Here is a 22,253-nt window from a genome sequence, read left to right as displayed (position 1 = left end):
AAGCAGCGGAGGGTGCAGAGCTGGTGGCCGGGGTAGAGGTAGCCAGGTGGAAAGCATTGCCAGCCGTAGCAAAATGCTTATTGAAATTCTCGATTATCGTAGATTTATCGGTGGTGATAGTGTTTCCTAGCCTCAGTGCAGTGGGTAGCTGGGAGGAGGTGGTCTTATTCTCCATGGCCTTTTCAGTGTCCCAAAACGTTTTGTAGTTAGTGCTACAGGATGCACATTTCTGTTTGAAAAAGCTAGCCTTTGCTTTCCTAACTGATTGTGTATATTGGTTCCTGACTTCCCTGAAAAGTTGCATATCGCAGGGGGCTGTTCGATGCTAATGAAGTGCGCCACAGGATGTTTTTGTGCTGGTCAAGGGCAGTCAAGTCTGGGGTGAACCAGGGGCTATACATGAACTCTAACATTGGTTTCAGTTGGAATGACGGTAAATGACTCAGACATTAATGGCAAATATGGCAAACTGAAACTAAAATAACCAATTTACCTGAGTCTACAATGGCAGAGTCTTAATATAGAGTTCGGATAGTGAGAAGTAACTTTCAAGACTGAAGCAATTGTGCCCTATAGTGGTCGACTTTATACTGTACCAGGTTACAACACAACTAACATACACTGAGTGTACAAAACATTAGGAACACCTGCTCTTTCCATGACATAGACTGACCAGGTGAATTCAGGTGAAAGCTATGATCCTTTGAACGGCGTATGGTAGTAGGTGTATCATGAATGGTCCACCACCCAAAGGTCATTCAGCCAACTTGACACAACTGTGGGAAGCATTGGAGTCAACATGGGCTAGAATCCCTTTGGAATGCTTTCAACACCTTGTAGAGTCCATGGCCCGACAAATTGAGGCTGTTCTGAGCAACAGGGGGTGCAACTCAATATTAGCAAGGTGTTCTTAATGTTTTGTACACTCAGTGTATGTAGGCCTACATGTTTTTAAATAGTACAGTATCACACATCACAGTACAATGCCATAAAGTGTGGGCCTGTAGTACATGTAAATCAACTTAAAGTTGGTTTTTATTTCCATAAGCAAAGAATAAAGCATAATTGTTCATGTAATATTAGCCTCATAACAACTCCAGGAATAGGAAATAGTGATGAAATAATCAAATAAATGAAAAGACAGAGACAAATGCTTTTGAACTACTATTTATTTTATTTAAAAATGTCAAATTCAGTGCAAAGTATAGATCCCTGTTAGGTGGCAAAGTGTCACAAGAATCCTGTGGGGAGAGAAAAGAAGAGAATACATTCATTTAATGGGTGTTAACTAATCAGGGTTCAACGAAGCACTTCAAGTCCTCAATTCGAGAAGAGAGAGAGAGAGGAGAGAGAGAGAGAGAAGTGTGGCGTGGCCCTTCAGGTCCTCAATTCGAGAGAGAGAGAGAGAGAGAGAGAGAGAGAGAGAGAGAGAGAGAGGCGTGGCCCTTCAGGTCTCTGCAGTAGGACTACATGCTGGCCATGAGGTACTCCAGGTGGTACTCCAGGAGGCTGGAGAGCTCAGTGACCAGAGACTCTCGGTTAAAGTACCAGGCCAGCTGCTGCCCAAACATGTCATCTAGCAGAGCCATCAGCCCGCCCTGAAGGGAACCCCACACAACACATAGAAAATGGCTCTGAGCTACTAGCTTATCAAGAGGAGAGAGACAATGAGAGTTACTCCCCCTAAAACGGAATTTAAACCCTGTTAACCAGGAACGAGTAAAGAGGAAGTAAACTAGTAATAAGGAAGAAAACAGGAAGTAAACTCTTGACTCTTACATTGAGCAGCAACAGGTATCTCTCAGCCTTTGGCTCAATGCTGGCAACAGTGGGCAGGAAGGAGTACAGGAGAGCGTACAGACGCTCCATGAACCCACCAGGTTGCTAAAGTAAACAGAGGAGGAGAGAAGAGAAATTGAAGTGAAATTGCTAATAGACAGACATCTAAACATTTACCAGCGAGATGCTACTTACCACCATCAGGGATTTCTGAGCTGTCATCATCCCAAACAGCACCAGCTCAAAAGGGCGTCTATCAGGTTAACATGATGGATCTAGGACAAGAAAACACGTTTGGAGAAAATAGGAATGATTTCAAATAGATCAGCTACTGTTCCGTATAAAAGACATGCATGTGGAAGAACTCAAAGTGAGACTTGAAAGAGTTAATCAACTCACCTTTGCCTCAGCCAGCTCCCCTCTCAATGTCAATCTGCTTGGAGGGGTCACTCAGGTAGTTCACAAAGTGCGTTATAGGCACGGATGAATTCGGCCTCATCCTATCACAAAGCAAAGAGCAGTGATGTTAGTGCACAGAACACATTTCCCACGAGGACGCTCTCTTTCCCTTGAAGGACAATGAGTTAGTGAGCTACCATCTGGTGGACCTGAACCAGTGCGCCCAGTAGGACCTTTCCCGCCACAAACAGATGGTTCCTGCTCAGGGTGGAACCGAGCAGGGTCTAGAGAAGAGGGAAGAGTTAGGGTGAGACACCCATCTTCCTCTAGGAGACAGACAGAACAGGAAGACACAGAGAGTCAAAGAAAAGTGGGTCCACTCACAGTAAAGGCCTGGCGCAGGGAGATGAGCCTCAGGCCGATGTCCTCCACTCTCTTGGTGGTAAGGTAGAGGCTGTGGAAGAGAGGGAATGGAGCATGTCAACCAGTACTGTCAATGGGGGATAACAGCATTGTGACCACTATCCTTCAGCATCTGACAAGCCCAGGCTACACACACATTTAGAGGGACTCACTTTAGCAGAGGAACCTCCCTCTCCTCAGGCAGCAGGTCCTCCTCCCAGCCCTACAACAACAGAACAAACATTCAATATCAGTGACCAATGTAATGACATGACAAACAATGGGTCAATCGAAGGATCTTAATGCTACTAGTCAATAGTATGTGTATGTGTGTGTGTAACATCTGACCTCATAGCAGTTGTGGGCCTCAGGCTCTGGCTCAGTGAACTGCTGAGTGGTGGGCGTAGAGACGGAGGCAGCCTCCGACCACGCCGAGAAGGAGAGCAGCCCATCCAGCCCCATGTGGAGAGTTGCGTACGCCACCGAGACATCAGTTTGCTGCTCAAAACACACACACACAACACACGTTATTAGAAAACAAACCATATCTAATGGAAAAATGCCCTGTAATTTCTATTCTATATACATAGGAAATTGTTTATTTACCTGGTAGCAGCCAAGCGTCACGGCCACAGACGTCTCGTGGCGGAGGTGAGACGCATACTGGGTCACCCTGCCAGCCACATACTGACAGAGAGAAACGACATGTTAAGGCCAAATGGAGTAAGTGAAGAAAAGCCTAATCTAATACTAATTCAGTAGTATTTACATCTTACCTGGATCCAAGAGATGGACTGCACCTTGGTGGCACAGTAGGGGATGCCCTCTGGACTAAGTCTGTTTGTCTCCTTGGAGATGGCCCACATCAGTTGAGTCTCCAGGCCTCGAACCCTACACGCATGGTGCATCCTCACCACCACCTGCTGTGTAGTGAAACAACAAGACAACATCAACAAAACAATATCAGCCATCGCTGTAACATATTTCCATCAAGATCACATGACACTGACAATGTAGATTAGGATTAGGTAGTGACAAAGACACATACCTGGGATCCCCCCACGCATGTAGGTGATAATGGGGCTGATGAACTGGAAAGTTATCCAAGCTTCAGCCACCGGACCGGCATTGTTCTGCACAAGAGGGGGTTGACATTACAATACATTCAGGTTAGAAACAGCAAACACTGCAACAGTGATGTGACTGTGTGTGGGTCGCTTACCCTGATCACAACAGGCCCACAGTACAGGGAGCTAAACCTAATCGGTATCAACTGCCAATTACCAGTGGCCTCCTAAAGCAGAAAGCAGACAACAACGATTTTTAGAATGTCAAAGTGACACAAATTTAATATCTGGGATACTTTTCAAACATAAAACTTTCTGAAAATTGTACCTCAAGGATAGTCGGCACATCTGGCACCTCCTCAAGGATGGCTGGCAGCAGTGGTACATCCGGCACATCATCCAATGGCACAACCAACTGGACCTCATCCAGGACAGTTGATTCTAAAATTAGGAACATTGGAATACAAACAAACAAATGTTAGGATGTAAAACGTAGCGAGCTAGCTAGTACTACTAGTTCAAAAGTGCATCTCTTAGCAAAAGTTACTAAAGTTAACGTTAGCTTGCAAGTATGGATTACAGAAATACACAACATTTCACAAATTACATTTATATTGTTAAATGTGGTAAAATAAGAAGTTTAAACTCAACATACCCTCTTCGAAGTCGATGTCGCTGTCCACCTCCCGACGATTGCGAACCCTGCAAAACGGAAAAAGACAACAAAAACAACCCACAAATGAATTTGAACAACCTGTCGACGCAGTAGACCGCCGACGTCCACGCACTCTCTCCATCAATTTTGAAAGGCACCCAGGCATTTTCCAGCCGATTTTTCAGTCTCAGGTCTCAAAAATCAGTCAAGTTTGTTGTTGTTGAACAGCAAACTGAAGTTATTGTTGTTTTCGAACAGAAAACGTTCAATAGAACGCCGAGATGTTCTATCGGTTAGATGTCTCTTGGCAACACATATTTTAGAAAATTGTTGTTTACAAAATGGACAGCTGTGTTGCCATAGAAATGAGTTTGGAACTCTATGGTTACCATTAGAATTCTATAAAAATTCCATTCCATGAGTTTGGAACTCTATGGTTACCATTAGAATTCTATAAAAATGCCATTCCTAGTCTTCATTCTAATTCTATTGACCCTATTTTGTCACCAGAGGATTTCCTATGTTGTTGGTGTAATATAAAACAAAAACACCAAATGTTATTTTTAAGTCACTAGCTAGGTCAATGGCCCATTGACATGTTTTAGCATGTTTCATGGAAGTTGTTGTTGTTGTTGAACTTCTGAAAGTCTAGGCTTTGGCTCAGTGGATAATATAGTATTGTGGAGCACAGACAACCCGGTTTAAAATATATTGACCAAATTCAGACAAGGGGGCAAAGCCACAGCCCACTGAGGTAGGAGAGCACTGAAGTATCTGCATAATAATAATCCACATCTCTTTTATAAACAGGATAGTATCATTGATTATATAAAAGTGCATGTATGAATAAGTCTGATTGACCTTTTTTTCATGGCAGGTTCACCTTCTGAAGCCGGACGAGGTTCCCAAAGCGTGCTGCGCACCCACCAAGCTCAGTCCCATCTCCGTACTCTTCTGTGACGACAACACCAATGTGATCCTAAAGAAGCATCACAACATGGTGGTCAAGACCTGTGGATGCCTGTGACACCTGTGGTAGCCCATCTATTCTACATCATTTTTATAAACTTGACTACCATTGTTCCAAAAGATACAAACGGGGTAATATACCTTGCAACCAGCAGTTGATAGCAATAATCTGGCAATATGTGTATAAATAGTATGTACAGTGGGGAGAACAAGTATTTGATACACTGGCGATTTTGCAGGTTTTCCTACTTACAAAGCTTGTAGAGGTCTGTAATTTTTATCATAGGTACACTTCAACTGTGAGAGACGGAATCTAAAACAAAAATCCAGAAAATCACATTGTCTGATTTTTAAGTAATTAATTTGCATTTTATTGCATGACATAAGTATTTGATATCCTACCAACCAGTAAGAATTCCGGCTCTCACAGACCTGTTAGTTTTTCTTTAAGAAGCCCTCCTGTTCTCCACTCATTATCTGTATTAACTGCACCTGTTTGAACTCGTTACCTGTATAAAAGACACCTGTCCACACACTCAATCAAACAGACTCCAACCTCTCCACAATGGCCAAGACCAGAGAGCTGTGTAAGGACATCAGGGATAAAATTGTAGACCTGCACAAGGCTGGGATGGGCTACAGGACAATAGGCAAGCAGCTTTGTGAGAAGGCAACAACTGTTGGCGCAATTATTAGAAAATGGAAGAAGTTCATGCTCCATGCAAGATCTCACCTCGTGGGGCATCAATGATCATGAGGAAGGTGAGGGATCAGCCCAGAACTACACAGCAGGACCTGGTCAATGACCTGAAGAGAGCTGGGACCACAGTCTCAAGAAAACCATTAGTAACACACTACGCCGTCATGGATTAAAATCCTGCAGTGCACGCAAGGTCCCCCTGCTCAAGCCAGCGCATGTCCAGGCCCGTCTGAAGTTTGCCAATGACAATCTGGATGATCCAGAGGAGGAATGGAAGAAGGTCATGTGGTCTGATGAGACAAAAATAGAGCTTTTTGGTCTAAACTCCACTCGCCGTGTTTGGAGGAAGAAGAAGGATGAGTACAACCCCAAGAACACCATCCCAACCGTGAAGCATGGAGGTGGAAACATCATTCTTTGGGGATGCTTTTCTGCAAAGGGGACAGGACGACTGCACCGTATTGAGGGGAGGATGGATGGGGCCATGTATCGCGAGATCTTGGCCAACAACCTCCTTCCCTCAGTAAGAGCATTGAAGATGGGTCGTGGCTGGGTCTTCCAGCATGACAACGACCCGAAACACACAGCCAGGGCAACTAAGGAGTGGCTCCGTAAGAAGCATCTCAAGGTCCTGGAGTGGCCTAGCCAGTCTCCAGACCTGAACCTAATAGAAAATCTTTGGAGGGAGCTGAAAGTCCGTATTGCCCAGCGACAGCCCCGAAACCTGAAGGATCTGCAGAAGGTCTGTATGGAGGAGTGGGCCAAAATCCCTGCTGCAGTGTGTGCAAACCTGGTCAAGACCTACAGGAAACGTATGATCTCTGTAATTGCAAACAAAGGTTTCTGTACCAAATATTAAGTTCTGCTTTTCTGATGTATCAAATACTTAGGTCATGCAATAAAATGCAAATTAATTACTTAAAAATCATACAATGTGATTTTCTGGATAAAAAAAAAAAATTACAGACCTCTACATGCTTTGTAAGTAGGAAAACCTGCAAAATCGGCAGTGTATCAAATACTTGTTCTCCCCACTGAACAAAAATATGAACGCAACAATTTCAAAGATTTTACTGAGTTACAGTTCATATAAGGAAATCAGTCAATTAAAATATATTCTTTAGGCCCTAATCTATGGATTTCACATGACTGGGAATACAGATGTGCATCTGTTGGTCACAGATACCTTTTTAAATAAAGATAGGTGCATGGATCAGAAAGCCAGTCAGTATCTGGTGTGACCACCATTTGCCTCATGCAGCGGGACACATCTCCTTAGCATAGAGTTGATCAAGCTGTTGATTGAGGCCTGTAGAATGTTGTCCCACTCCTCTTCGATGGTTTTGCGAAGTTGCTGGATACTGGCAGGAACTGAAACACGCTGTCATGCACGTCGATCCAGAGCATTCCAAACATGCTCAATGTGTGAGATGTCTTGTGAATATGCAGGCCATGGAAGAATTGTGACATTTTCAGCTTCCAGGAATTGTGTACAGATCCTTGCGACATGGGACTGTGCATTATCATGCTGAAATATGAGGTGATGGCGGCTGTTGAATGGCACAACAATGGGCCTCAGGATCTCGTCACGGTATCTCTGTGCATTCAAATTGCCATCGATAAAATGCAATTGTGTTTGTTGTCCGTAGCGTATGCCTGCCCATACCGTAATCCCACTGCCACCATGGGGCACTCTGTTCACAACATTGACATCAACAAACCACTCGGCAACGCGACGCGAGATTCATCCGTGAAGAGCACACTTATTCAGCATGCCAGGGGCCATCGAAGGTGAGCATTTGCCCACTGAAGTCAGTTACGATGCCGAACTGCAGTCAGGTCAAGACCCTGGTGAGTACAACGAGCACGCAGATGGGCTTCCCTGCAACTTTTTCTTACAGTTTGTGCAGAAATTCTTCAGTTGTGCAATCTCACAGTTTCATCAGCTATCCAGGTGTCTGATCTCAGACGATCCCGCAGGTGAAGAAGCTGGATGTGGAGGTCCTGGGCTGGCGTGCTTACACGTGGTCTGCGGTTGTGAGGCCAGTTGCACTTACGGCCAAATTCTCTAAAACGACATTGGAGGCGGCTTATGGTAGAGAAATGAACATTAAATTCTCTTGCAACAGCTCTGGTGGCCATTCCTGCAGTCAGCATGCCAACTGCATGCTCCCTCAAAACTTGAGACATCTGTGACATTGTGTCGTGTGGCACAAGGTGTGCTGTTTAATCAGCTTCTTGATATGCCACACCTGTCAGGCGGATGGATTATCTTGGCAAAGGAGAAATACTCACTAACAGGGATGTCAACAAATTGGTGCACCAAATCTGAGAGAAATAAGGTTTTTGTGCGAATGGAGAATTTCTGGGATCCTTTATTTCAGCTCATGAAACATGGGACCAACACTTTACATGTTGCATTTATATTTTTGTTCAGTATAATATATTGATTATTTAGTGTGAGAATGGTATATGAATAACACCTCCTCCATAAAGAAATCCTAAATTGAGATCTTCACATTGGACTTATAACCATACATCACTCTTGATTAAACTATTAAAATCTACAGTAATTCAGATAATTACATCACCCTTTGTCATATATTCTATGTATCCAATCAAAGCTGTAAAGTACTGTGACATAAGTGCAATGCTAAATTTCTACCCTTTTGATGGCTATGTTGTCTTGTTGAACCATGAATTTCTCATTGTCTCTTTTAGATGTACTACACATGGTTCAATTAAAAAGCTAAATATATGGACTATATATGTGTGGCAAAAATGTGTGCATTTCTTTAATTATACTTTTAACCAGCATACGTTAGTAGCAATGGAAAATACCAAATGAGCTTTTATTTTGCCATTTTCTATATACAGAGGATCCAATACACAGGAATGTGTCATTGTCAACAGATTTCTGGAGGACTGTGTACTGCTATATTTGTAATAAAAGAAACTAGAATATTTATTGTAGAGGTTGATTTGATGCAGAAGTGAGAGTAAATGCCAGTGAACACAGACCTCCAGAAACTGATCGACACTCCTATCCTAGACAGTGTCACCCCTCTTCAGCTACATAGCATTGCAGTATATTGGAAATACATTTGAAAATACTTATAAGTATACATTTGTCTGGTATCAGTATAGACGGAATGGCGTTTAACTTGCATTCGGAAGTATTGATTTTCTGCTAGCATTACAAGGCATACATATTCTCTCACACACACAAAACGTAGTCACTGCTTTCCTTCAGAATGGATCAAACAGGCAGAGGAATGCTTTCATATATATTTCTACATTTATTGGAAATGGTCAAATGCAAAAAACAATTGTTACAACGTGGACCCGGAGACTATCAAAAGTGATTTTGGTATTGTTTCGACCAGGGCCTTTTACAGGCAGAACAAGGCTCAGTCTTGGGCAACTAACAAATCCTTTCCATTATGACACCATTCTCAAAGAAAGCAGAAATGATTTGCACAACAGTGTATGGGAGGAGGTATAGAAAAGAGTAAGGGGCAAAAGTAGGACAGCGGTACACAGATGAGAAAAAGTAACACCATGAAACTTTTAGACGTGTAACAGTCTAGATGGTATTGAATCAGGAATGAATGAAGGAAGCAGCATAGGGAAAAGGGATGTAGGTAGAGTGGGCTCATAGAAGTAAGATGGGTGCTTCAATAGAGTCTGAAGTTGAGGGGTGGTTGGACATATACATTTACATTTACGTCATTTAGCAGACGCTCTTATCCAGAGCGACTTACAAATAGGTGCATTCACCTTATAGCCAGTGGGATAACCACTTTACAATGTTTTTTTTTTTTTTGGGGGGGTTGGGGTAAGGGGGGGTAGAAGGATTACTTTATCCTATCCCAGGTATTCCTTAAAGAGGTGGGGTTTCAAATAAGATGGGGTGCTGGTGTGCTTCTGCCCCCCCAATGACCCTTTTAGGTCATTGTCACACAAATATTCCCACACCCATGTCCAGGGGTCTCAGTGTTTTGTCCCTTGACGCCATTCAGTCCCAGTTGCAGCGCTCAAATCGTGGTCATCGTGTGTCTGTGAATCACAACATGAAAGGCGATGAGTGACAACATTTCCACATATTGAGCCATATGAAATACAACTGAAGCATAGGGCAAGAGTTTGCTGCTAACATGTATACTGTGAGTCTGAATGATGAGAGCATCTTAACCCAGCTGTAGGTCCATTGTGTGTGTGTGGTCTTTTAAGCCTCAACATCAACCAGCTCTGGAGGTATTGGGGACTTGGGATGCTTGCTGTCAAAGTGCTGCTTGAATGTCTTCGGGTCCGGCATCTGTGTCTGTAAGGGTCAGGTAAGGAATTAAGGATATCAATGGCTGAGACTGAATTTTCAGGTGACAAAAAATAAGCAAAGCAATAAGATGCATCAAACTACTACACATCACACAGGCCAGTACAATGGACTAGACATGAAAAGAAACCTAAAACCTGAACTCTATCTGAGAAGTAGTTGGTGAACCAGGCGAGGCAGTCATTTGAGAAACCAAGGCTATTTAGTCTGCCAATAAGAATGCAGTGATTGACAGAGTCAAAAGCCTTGGCCAGGTCGATGAAGACGGCTGCACATTACTGTCTTTTATCGATCGCGGTTATTATATCGTTTAGGACATTGAGCGTGGCTGAGGTGCACCCATGACCAGCTCGAAGAGGGGGATGACCGTGGCAGCTTTCCAATCTCTGGGGATCTCAGATGATATGAAAGAGAGGTTGAACAGGCTAGTAATAGGGGTTGCGACAATTTCGGCGGCTAATTTTAGAAAGAAAGGGTCCAGATTGTCTAGCCCAGCTGATATGTAGGGGTCCAGATTTTGCAGCTCTTTCAGGATATCAGCCATCTGAATTTGGGTGAAGGAGAAGCAGCGGAGGGTGCAGAGCTGGTGGCCGGGGTAGGGGTAGCCAGGTGGAAAGCATTGCCAGCCGTAGCAAAATGCTTATTGAAATTCTCGATTATCGTAGATTTATCGGTGGTGATAGTGTTTCCTAGCCTCAGTGCAGTGGGTAGCTGGGAGGAGGTGGTCTTATTCTCCATGGCCTTTTCAGTGTCCCAAAACGTTTTGTAGTTAGTGCTACAGGATGCACATTTCTGTTTGAAAAAGCTAGCCTTTGCTTTCCTAACTGATTGTGTATATTGGTTCCTGACTTCCCTGAAAAGTTGCATATCGCAGGGGCTGTTCGATGCTAATGAAGTGCGCCACAGGATGTTTTTGTGCTGGTCAAGGGCAGTCAAGTCTGGGGTGAACCAGGGGCTATACATGAACTCTAACATTGGTTTCAGTTGGAATGACGGTAAATGACTCAGACATTAATGGCAAATATGGCAAACTGAAACTAAAATAACCAATTTACCTGAGTCTACAATGGCAGAGTCTTAATATAGAGTTCGGATAGTGAGAAGTAACTTTCAAGACTGAAGCAATTGTGCCCTATAGTGGTCGACTTTATACTGTACCAGGTTACAACACAACTAACATACACTGAGTGTACAAAACATTAGGAACACCTGCTCTTTCCATGACATAGACTGACCAGGTAAATTCAGGTGAAAGCTATGATCCTTTGAACGGCGTATGGTAGTAGGTGTATCATGAATGGTCCACCACCCAAAGGTCATTCAGCCAACTTGACACAACTGTGGGAAGCATTGGAGTCAACATGGGCCAGAATCCCTTTGGAATGCTTTCGACACCTTGTAGAGTCCATGCCCCGACAAATTGAGGCTGTTCTGAGCAACAGGGGGTGCAACTCAATATTAGCAAGGTGTTCTTAATGTTTTGTACACTCAGTGTATGTAGGCCTACATGTTTTTAAATAGTACAGTATCACACATCACAGTACAATGCCATAAAGTGTGGGCCTGTAGTACATGTAAATCAACTTAAAGTTGGTTTTTATTTCCATAAGCAAAGAATAAAGCATAATTGTTCATGTAATATTAGCCTCATAACAACTCCAGGAATAGGAAATAGTGATGTAATAATCAAATAAATGAAAAGACAGAGACAAATGCTTTTGAACTACTATTTATTTTATTTAAAAATGTCAAATTCAGTGCAAAGTATAGATCCCTGTTAGGTGGCAAAGTGTCACAAGAATCCTGTGGGGAGAGAAAACAAGAGAATACATTCTTTTAATGGGTGTTAACTAATCAGGGTTCAACGAAGCACTTCAAGTCCTCAATTCGAGAGAGAGAGAGAGAAGTGTGGCGTGGCCCTTCAGGTCCTCAATTCGAGAGAGAGAGAGAGAGAGAGAGAGAGAGAGAGAGAGAGAGAGAGAGAGAGAGAGAGAGGCGTGGCCCTTCAGGTCTCTGCAGTAGGACTACATGCTGGCCATGAGGTACTCCAGGTGGTACTCCAGGAGGCTGGAGAGCTCAGTGACCAGAGACTCTCGGTTAAAGTACCAGGCCAGCTGCTGCCCAAACATGTCATCTAGCAGAGCCATCAGCCCGCCCTGAAGGGAACCCCACACAACACATAGAAAATGGCTCTGAGCTACTAGCTTATCAAGAGGAGAGAGACAATGAGAGTTACTCCCCCTAAAACGGAATTTAAACCCTGTTAACCAGGAACGAGTAAAGAGGAAGTAAACTAGTAATAAGGAAGAAAACAGGAAGTAAACTCTTGACTCTTACATTGAGCAGCAACAGGTATCTCTCAGCCTTTGGCTCAATGCTGGCAACAGTGGGCAGGAAGGAGTACAGGAGAGCGTACAGACGCTCCATGAACCCACCAGGTTGCTAAAGTAAACAGAGGAGGAGAGAAGAGAAATTGAAGTGAAATTGCTAATAGACAGACATCTAAACATTTACCAGCGAGATGCTACTTACCACCATCAGGGATTTCTGAGCTGTCATCATCCCAAACAGCACCAGCTCAAAAAGGACGTCTATCAGGTTAACATGATGGATCTAGGACAAGAAAACACGTTTGGAGAAAATAGGAATGATTTCAAATAGATCAGCTACTGTTCCGTATAAAAGACATGCATGTGGAAGAACTCAAAGTGAGACTTGAAAGAGTTAATCAACTCACCTTTGCCTCAGCCAGCTCCCTCTCAATGTCAATCTGCTTGGAGGGGTCACTCAGGTAGTTCACAAAGTCGTTATAGGCACGGATGAATTCGGCCTCATCCTATCACAAAGCAAAGAGCAGTGATGTTAGTGCACAGAACACATTTCCCACGAGGACGCTCTCTTTCCCTTGAAGGACAATGAGTTAGTGAGCTACCATCTGGTGGACCTGAACCAGTGCGCCCAGTAGGACCTTTCCCGCCACAAACAGATGGTTCCTGCTCAGGGTGGAACCGAGCAGGGTCTAGAGAAGAGGGAAGAGTTAGGGTGAGACACCCATCTTCCTCTAGGAGAAGAACAGAACAGGAAGACACAGAGAGTCAAAGAAAAGTGGGTCCACTCACAGTAAAGGCCTGGCGCAGGGAGATGAGCCTCAGGCCGATGTCCTCCACTCTCTTGGTGGTAAGGTAGAGGCTGTGGAAGAGAGGGAATGGAGCATGTCAACCAGTACTGTCAATGGGGGATAACAGCATTGTGACCACTATCCTTTAGCATCTGACAAGCCCAGGCTACACACACATTTAGAGGGACTCACTTTAGCAGAGGAACCTCCCTCTCCTCAGGCAGCAGGTCCTCCTCCCAGCCCTACAACAACAGAACAAACATTCAACATCAGTGACCAATGTAATGACATGACAAACAATGGGTCAATCGAAGGATCTTAATGCTACTAGTCAATAGTATGTGTATGTGTGTGTGTAACATCTGACCTCATAGCAGTTGTGGCCCTCAGGCTCTGGCTCAGTGAACTGCTGAGTGGTGGGCGTAGAGACGGAGGCAGCCTCCGACCACGCCGAGAAGGAGAGCAGCCCATCCAGCCCCATGTGGAGAGTGGCGTACGCCACCGAGACATCAGTTTGCTGCTCAAAACACACACACACAACACACGTTATTAGAAAACAAACCATATCTAATGGAAAAATGCCCTGTAATTTCTATTCTATATACATAGGAAATTGTTTATTTACCTGGTAGCAGCCAAGCGTCACGGCCACAGACGTCTCGTGGCGGAGGTGAGACGCATACTGGGTCACCCTGCCAGCCACATACTGACAGAGAGAAACGACATGTTAAGGCCAAATGGAGTAAGTGAAGAAAAGCCTAATCTAATACTAATTCAGTAGTATTTACATCTTACCTGGATCCAAGAGATGGACTGCACCTTGGTGGCACAGTAGGGGATGCCCTCTGGACTAAGTCTGTTTGTCTCCTTGGAGATGGCCCACATCAGTTGAGTCTCCAGGCCTCGAACCCTACACGCATGGTGCATCCTCACCACCACCTGCTGTGTAGTGAAACAACAAGACAACATCAACAAAACAATATCAGCCATCGCTGTAACATATTTCCATCAAGATCACATGACACTGACAATGTAGATTAGGATTAGGTAGTGACAAAGACACATACCTGGGATCCCCCACGCATGTAGGTGATAATGGGGCTGATGAACTGGAAAGTTATCCAAGCTTCAGCCACCGGACCGGCATTGTTCTGCACAAGAGGGGTTGACATTACAATACATTCAGGTTAGAAACAGCAAACACTGCAACAGTGATGTGACTGTGTGTGGGTCGCTTACCCTGATCACAACAGGCCCACAGTACAGGGAGCTAAACCTAATCGGTATCAACTGCCAATTACCAGTGGCCTCCTAAAGCAGAAAGCAGACAACAACGATTTTTAGAATGTCAAAGTGACACAAATTTAATATCTGGGATACTTTTCAAACATAAAACTTTCTGAAAATTGTACCTCAAGGATAGTCGGCACATCTGGCACCTCCTCAAGGATGGCTGGCAGCAGTGGTACATCCGGCACATCATCCAATGGCACAACCAACTGGACCTCATCCAGGACAGTTGATTCTAAAATTAGGAACATTGGAATACAAACAAACAAATGTTAGGATGTAAAACGTAGCGAGCTAGCTAGTACTACTAGTTCAAAAGTGCATCTCTTAGCAAAAGTTACTAAAGTTAACGTTAGCTTGCAAGTATGGATTACAGAAATACACAACATTTCACAAATTACATTTATATTGTTAAATGTGGTAAAATAAGAAGTTTAAACTCAACATACCCTCTTCGAAGTCGATGTCGCTGTCCACCTCCCGACGATTGCGAACCCTGCAAAACGGAAAAAGACAACAAAAACAACCCACAAATGAATTTGAACAACCTGTCGACGCAGTAGACCGCCGACTCTCCATTAATTTTGAAAAGCACCCAGGCATTTTTCCAGCCGATTTTTCAGTCTCAGGTCTCAAAAATCAGTCAAGTTTGTTGTTGTTGAACAGCAAACTGAAGTTATTGTTGTTTTCGAACAGAAAACGTTCAATAGAACGCCGAGATGTTCTATCGGTTAGATGTCTCTTGGCAACACATATTTTAGAAAATTGTTGTTTACAAAATGGACAGCTGTGTTGCCATAGAAATGAGTTTGGAACTCTATGGTTACCATTAGAATTCTATAAAAATTCCATTCCATGAGTTTGGAACTCTATGGTTACCATTAGAATTCTATAAAAATGCCATTCCTAGTCATCATTCTAATTCTATTGACCCTATTTTGTCACCAGAGGATTTCCTATGTTGTTGGTGTAATATAAAACAAAAACACCAAATGTTATTTTTAAGTCACTAGCTAGGTCAATGGCCCATTGACATGTTTTAGCATGTTTCATGGAAGGTTGTTGTTGTTGAACTTCTGAAAGTCTAGGCTTTGGCTCAGTGGATAATATAGTATTGTGGAGCACAGACAACCCGGTTTAAAATATATTGACCAAATTCAGACAAGGGGGGCAAAGCCACAGCCCACTGAGGTAGGAGAGCACTGAAGTATCTGCATAATAATAATCCACATCTCTTTTATAAACAGGATAGTATCATTGATTATATAAAAGTGCATGTATGAATAAGTCTGATTGACCTTTTTTCATGGCAGGTTCACCTTCTGAAGCCGGGACGAGGTTCCCAAAGCGTGCTGCGCACCCACCAAGCTCAGTCCCTTCTCCGTACTCTTCTGTGACGACAACACCAATGTGATCCTAAAGAAGCATCACAACATGGTGGTCAAGACCTGTGGATGCCTGTGACACCTGTGGTAGCCCATCTATTCTACATCATTTTTATAAACTTGACTACCATTGTTCCAAAAGATACAAACGGGGTAATATACCTTGCAACCAGCAGTTGATAGCAATAATCTGGCAATATGTGTATAAATAGTATGTACAGTGGGGAGAACAAGTATTTGATACACTGGCGATTTTGCAGGTTTTCCTACTTACAAAGCATGTAGAGGTCTGTCATTTTTTATCATAGGTACACTTCAACTGTGAGAGACGGAATCTAAAACAAAAATCCAGAAAATCACATTGTCTGATTTTTAAGTAATTAATTTGCATTTTATTGCATGACATAAGTATTTGATATCCTACCAACCAGTAAGAATTCCGGCTCTCACAGACCTGTTAGTTTTTCTTTAAGAAGCCCTCCTGTTCTCCACTCATTATCTGTATTAACTGCACCTGTTTGAACTCGTTACCTGTATAAAAGACACCTGTCCACACACTCAATCAAACAGACTCCAACCTCTCCACAATGGCCAAGACCAGAGAGCTGTGTAAGGACATCAGGGATAAAATTGTAGACCTGCACAAGGCTGGGATGGGCTACAGGACAATAGGCAAGCAGCTTTGTGAGAAGGCAACAACTGTTGGCGCAATTATTAGAAAATGGAAGAAGTTCATGCTCCATGCAAGATCTCACCTCGTGGGGCATCAATGATCATGAGGAAGGTGAGGGATCAGCCCAGAACTACACAGCAGGACCTGGTCAATGACCTGAAGAGAGCTGGGACCACAGTCTCAAGAAAACCATTAGTAACACACTACGCCGTCATGGATTAAAATCCTGCAGTGCACGCAAGGTCCCCCTGCTCAAGCCAGCGCATGTCCAGGCCCGTCTGAAGTTTGCCAATGACAATCTGGATGATCCAGAGGAGGAATGGAAGAAGGTCATGTGGTCTGATGAGACAAAAATAGAGCTTTTTGGTCTAAACTCCACTCGCCGTGTTTGGAGGAAGAAGAAGGATGAGTACAATCCCAAGAACACCATCCCAACCGTGAAGCATGGAGGTGGAAACATCATTCTTTGGGGATGCTTTTCTGCAAAGGGGACAGGACGACTGCACCGTATTGAGGGGAGGATGGATGGGGCCATGTATCGCGAGATCTTGGCCAACAACCTCCTTCCCTCAGTAAGAGCATTGAAGATGGGTCGTGGCTGGGTCTTCCAGCATGACAACGACCCGAAACACACAGCCAGGGCAACTAAGGAGTGGCTCCGTAAGAAGCATCTCAAGGTCCTGGAGTGGCCTAGCCAGTCTCCAGACCTGAACCTAATAGAAAATCTTTGGAGGGGAGCTGAAAGTCCGTATTGCCCAGCGACAGCCCCCGAAACCTGAAGGATCTGCAGAAGGTCTGTATGGAGGAGTGGGCCAAAATCCCTGCTGCAGTGTGTGCAAACCTGGTCAAGACCTACAGGAAACGTATGATCTCTGTAATTGCAAACAAAGGTTTCTGTACCAAATATTAAGTTCTGCTTTTCTGATGTATCAAATACTTATGTCATGCAATAAAATGCAAATTAATTACTTAAAAATCATACAATGTGATTTTCTGAATTTTTTTTAAAATTACAGACCTCTACATGCTTTGTAAGTAGGAAAACCTGCAAAATCGGCAGTGTATCAAATACTTGTTCTCCCCACTGAACAAAAATATGAACGCAAACAATTTCAAAGATTTTACTGAGTTACAGTTCATATAAGGAAATCAGTCAATTAAAATATATTCTTTAGGCCCTAATCTATGGATTTCACATGACTGGGAATACAGATGTGCATCTGTTGGTCACAGATACCTTTTTAAATAAAGATAGGTGCATGGATCAGAAAGCCAGTCAGTATCTGGTGTGACCACCATTTGCCTCATGCAGCGGGACACATCTCCTTAGCATAGAGTTGATCAAGCTGTTGATTGAGGCCTGTAGAATGTTGTCCCACTCCTCTTCGATGGTTTTGCGAAGTTGCTGGATACTGGCAGGAACTGAAACACGCTGTCATGCACGTCGATCCAGAGCATTCCAAACATGCTCAATGTGTGAGATGTCTTGTGAATATGCAGGCCATGGAAGAATTGTGACATTTTCAGCTTCCAGGAATTGTGTACAGATCCTTGCGACATGGGACTGTGCATTATCATGCTGAAATATGAGGTGATGGCGGCTGTTGAATGGCACAACAATGGGCCTCAGGATCTCGTCACGGTATCTCTGTGCATTCAAATTGCCATCGATAAAATGCAATTGTGTTTGTTGTCCGTAGCGTATGCCTGCCCATACCGTAATCCTACTGCCACCATGGGGCACTCTGTTCACAACATTGACATCAACAAACCACTCGGCAACGCGACGCGAGATTCATCCGTGAAGAGCACACTTATTCAGCATGCCAGGGGCCATCGAAGGTGAGCATTTGCCCACTGAAGTCAGTTACGATGCCGAACTGCAGTCAGGTCAAGACCCTGGTGAGTACAACGAGCACGCAGATGGGCTTCCCTGCAACTTTTTCTTACAGTTTGTGCAGAAATTCTTCAGTTGTGCAATCTCACAGTTTCATCAGCTATCCAGGTGTCTGATCTCAGACGATCCCGCAGGTGAAGAAGCTGGATGTGGAGGTCCTGGGCTGGCGTGCTTACACGTGGTCTGCGGTTGTGAGGCCAGTTGCACTTACGGCCAAATTCTCTAAAACGACATTGGAGGCGGCTTATGGTAGAGAAATGAACATTAAATTCTCTTGCAACAGCTCTGGTGGCCATTCCTGCAGTCAGCATGCCAACTGCATGCTCCCTCAAAACTTGAGACATCTGTGACATTGTGTCGTGTGGCACAAGGTGTGCTGTTTAATCAGCTTCTTGATATGCCACACCTGTCAGGTGGATGGATTATCTTGGCAAAGGAGAAATACTCACTAACAGGGATGTAAACAAATTGGTGCACCAAATCTGAGAGAAATAAGGTTTTTGTGCGAATGTAGAATTTCTGGGATCTTTTATTTCAGCTCATGAAACATGGGACCAACACTTTACATGTTGCATTTATATTTTTGTTCAGTATAATATATTGATTATTTAGTGTGAGAATGGTATATGAATAACACCTCCTCCATAAAGAAATCCTAATATGAGATCTTCACATTGGACTTATAACCATACTTCACTCTTGATTAAACTATTAAAATCTACAGTAATTCAGATAATTACATCACCCTTTGTCATATATTCTATGTATCCAATCAAAGCTGTAAAGTACTGTGACATAAGTGCAATGCTACATTTCTACCCTTTTGATGGCTATGTTGTCTTGTTGAACCATGAATTTCTCATTGTCTCTTTTAGATGTACTACACATGGTTCAATTAAAAAGCTAAATATATGGACTATATATGCGTGGCAAAAATGTGTGCATTTCTTTAATTATACTTTTAACCAGCATACGTTAGTAGCAATGGAAAATACCAAATGAGCTTTTATTTTGCCATTTTCTATATACAGAGGATCCAATACACAGGAATGTGTCATTGTCAACAGATTTCTGGAGGACTGTGTACTGCTATATTTGTAATAAAAGAAACTAGAATATTTATTGTAGAGGTTGATTTGATGCAGAAGTGAGAGTAAATGCCAGTGAACACAGACCTCCAGAAACTGATCGACACTCCTATCCTAGACAGTGTCACCCCTCTTCAGCTACATAGCATTGCAGTATATTGGAAATACATTTGAAAATACTTATAAGTATACATTTGTCTGGTATCAGTATAGACGGAATGGCGTTTAACTTGCATTCGGAAGTATTGATTTTCTGCTAGCATTACAAGGCATACATATTCTCTCACACACACAAAACGTAGTCACTGCTTTCCTTCAGAATGGATCAAACAGGCAGAGGAATGCTTTCATATATATTTCTACATTTATTGGAAATGGTCAAATGCAAAAAACAATTGTTACAACGTGGACCCGGAGACTATCAAAAGTGATTTTGGCATTGTTTCGACCAGGGCCTTTTACAGGCAGAACAAGGCTCAGTCTTGGGCAACCAACAAATCCTTTCCATTATGACACCATTCTCAAAGAAAGCAGAAATGATTTGCACAAGAGTGTATGGGAGGAGGTATAGAAAAGAGTAAGGGGCAAAAGTAGGACAGCGGTACACAGATGAGAAAAAGTAACACCATGAAACTTTTAGACGTGTAACAGTCTAGATGGTATTGAATCAGGAATGAATGAAGGAAGCGGCATAGGGAAAAGGGATGTAGGTAGAGTGGGCTCATAGAAGTAAGATGGGTGCTTCAATAGAGTCTGAAGTTGAGGGGTGGTTGGACATATACATTTACATTTACGTCATTTAGCAGACGCTCTTATCCAGAGCGACTTACAAATAGGTGCATTCACCTTATAGCCAGTGGGATAACCACTTTACAATGTGTTTTTTTTGGGGGGGTTGGGTTAAGGGGGGGGTAGAAGGATTACTTTATCCTATCCCAGGTATTCCTTAAAGAGGTGGGGTTTCAAATAAGATGGGGTGCTGGTGTGCTTCTGCCCCCCCAATGACCCTTTTAGGTCATTGTCACACAAATATTCCCACACCCATGTCCAGGGGTCTCAGTGTTTTGTCCCTTGACGCCATTCAGTCCCAGTTGCAGCGCTCAAATCGTGGTCATCGTGTGTCTGTGAATCACAACATGAAAGGCGATGAGTGACAACATTTCCACATATTGAGCCATATGAAATACAACTGAAGCATAGGGCAAGAGTTTGCTGCTAACATGTATACTGTGAGTCTGAATGATGAGAGCATCTTAACCCAGCTGTAGGTCCATTTTGTGTGTGTGGTCTTTTAAGCCTCAACATCAACCAGCTCTGGAGGTATTGGGGACTTGGGATGCTTACTGTCAAAGTGCTGCTTGAATGTCTTCGGGTCCGGCATCTGTGTCTGTAAGGGTCAGGTAAGGAATTAAGGATATCAATGGCTGAGACTGAATTTTCAGATGACAAAAAATAAGCAAAGCAATAAGATGCATCAAACTACTACACATCACACAGGCCAGTACAATGGACTAGACATGAAAAGAAACCTAAAACCTGAACTCTATCTGAGAAGTAGTTGGTGAACCAGGCGAGGCAGTCATTTGAGAAACCAAGGCTATTTAGTCTGCCAATAAGAATGCAATGATTGACAGAGTCAAAAGCCTTGGCCAGGTCGATGAAGACGGCTGCACATTACTGTCTTTTATCGATCGCGGTTATTATATTGTTTAGGACATTGAGCGTGGCTGAGGTGCACCCATGACCAGCTCGAAGAGGGGGATGACCGCGGCAACTTTCCAATCTCTGGGGATCTCAGATGATACGAAAGAGAGGTTGAACAGGCTAGTAATAGGGTTGCGACAATTTCGGCGGCTAATTTTAGAAAGAAAGGGTCCAGATTGTCTAGCCCAGCTGATATGTAGGGGTCCAGATTTAGCAGCTCTTTCAGGACATCAGCCATCTGAATTTGGGTGAAGGAGAAGCAGCGGAGGGTGCAGAGCTGGTGGCCGGGGTAGGGGTAGCCAGGTGGAAAGCATTGCCAGCCGTAGCAAAATGCTTATTGAAATTCTCGATTATCGTAGATTTATCGGTGGTGATAGTGTTTCCTAGCCTCAGTGCAGTGGGTAGCTGGGAGGAGGTGCTCTTATTCTCCATGGCCTTTTCAGTGTCCCAAAACTTTTTGTAGTTAGTGCTACAGGATGCACATTTCTGTTTGAAAAAGCTAGCCTTTGCTTTCCTAACTGATTGTGTATATTGGTTCCTAACTTCCCTGAAAGTTGCATATCGCAGGGGCTGTTCGATGCTAATGAAGTGCGCCACAGGATGTTTTTGTGCTGGTCAAGGGCAGTCAAGTCTGGGGTGAACCAGGGGCTATACATGAACTCTAACATTGGTTTCAGTTGGAATGACGGTAAATGACTCAGACATTAATGGCAAATATGGCAAACTGAAACTAAAATAACCAATTTACCTGAGTCTACAATGGCAGAGTCTTAATATAGAGTTCGGATAGT

At 43.5% G+C, this 22,253-nt stretch overlaps 2 protein-coding genes across 3 annotated transcripts; both read right to left on the bottom strand.

The window, feature by feature from the left end:
- Positions 1 to 1,424: 1,424 nt before the first annotated feature.
- On the bottom strand, positions 1,425 to 3,634 carry LOC123491459. The gene is made up of 11 exons (XM_045222246.1): positions 3,629 to 3,634; positions 3,357 to 3,503; positions 3,187 to 3,267; positions 2,929 to 3,078; positions 2,754 to 2,803; positions 2,563 to 2,632; positions 2,376 to 2,462; positions 2,230 to 2,279; positions 1,975 to 2,032; positions 1,780 to 1,884; positions 1,425 to 1,598 (listed from the first exon to the last, which is right to left on the bottom strand). Exons 2-11 carry the CDS (start codon positions 3,486 to 3,488, stop codon positions 1,467 to 1,469), a joined length of 915 nt encoding a protein of 304 aa, XP_045078181.1. The 5' UTR covers positions 3,489 to 3,503; positions 3,629 to 3,634; the 3' UTR covers positions 1,425 to 1,466.
- Positions 3,635 to 12,287: 8,653 nt separating this feature from the next.
- Positions 12,288 to 15,307, bottom strand: LOC123491514. 2 transcript variants are annotated; one of them, XM_045222350.1, is made up of 14 exons: positions 15,165 to 15,307; positions 14,838 to 14,950; positions 14,665 to 14,736; positions 14,493 to 14,576; positions 14,221 to 14,367; positions 14,051 to 14,131; positions 13,793 to 13,942; positions 13,618 to 13,667; positions 13,427 to 13,496; positions 13,240 to 13,326; positions 13,045 to 13,143; positions 12,840 to 12,920; positions 12,645 to 12,749; positions 12,288 to 12,463 (listed from the first exon to the last, which is right to left on the bottom strand). In XM_045222350.1, exons 1-14 carry the CDS (start codon positions 15,292 to 15,294, stop codon positions 12,332 to 12,334), a joined length of 1,401 nt encoding a protein of 466 aa, XP_045078285.1. In that variant the 5' UTR covers positions 15,295 to 15,307; the 3' UTR covers positions 12,288 to 12,331. The 2 variants fall into 2 exon arrangements, with proteins under 2 accessions (XP_045078285.1, XP_045078286.1); XM_045222351.1 differs by lacking the exon at positions 13,240 to 13,326.
- Positions 15,308 to 22,253: the final 6,946 nt, after the last annotated feature.

The sequence above is a fragment of the Coregonus clupeaformis genome, chromosome 8, assembly GCF_020615455.1.
Source record: "Coregonus clupeaformis isolate EN_2021a chromosome 8, ASM2061545v1, whole genome shotgun sequence".
Lineage (NCBI taxonomy): Eukaryota > Metazoa > Chordata > Actinopteri > Salmoniformes > Salmonidae > Coregonus > Coregonus clupeaformis.
Note: the sequence above shows the minus strand (reverse complement) of the source record. Positions and strands in the feature narration are given on the sequence as shown.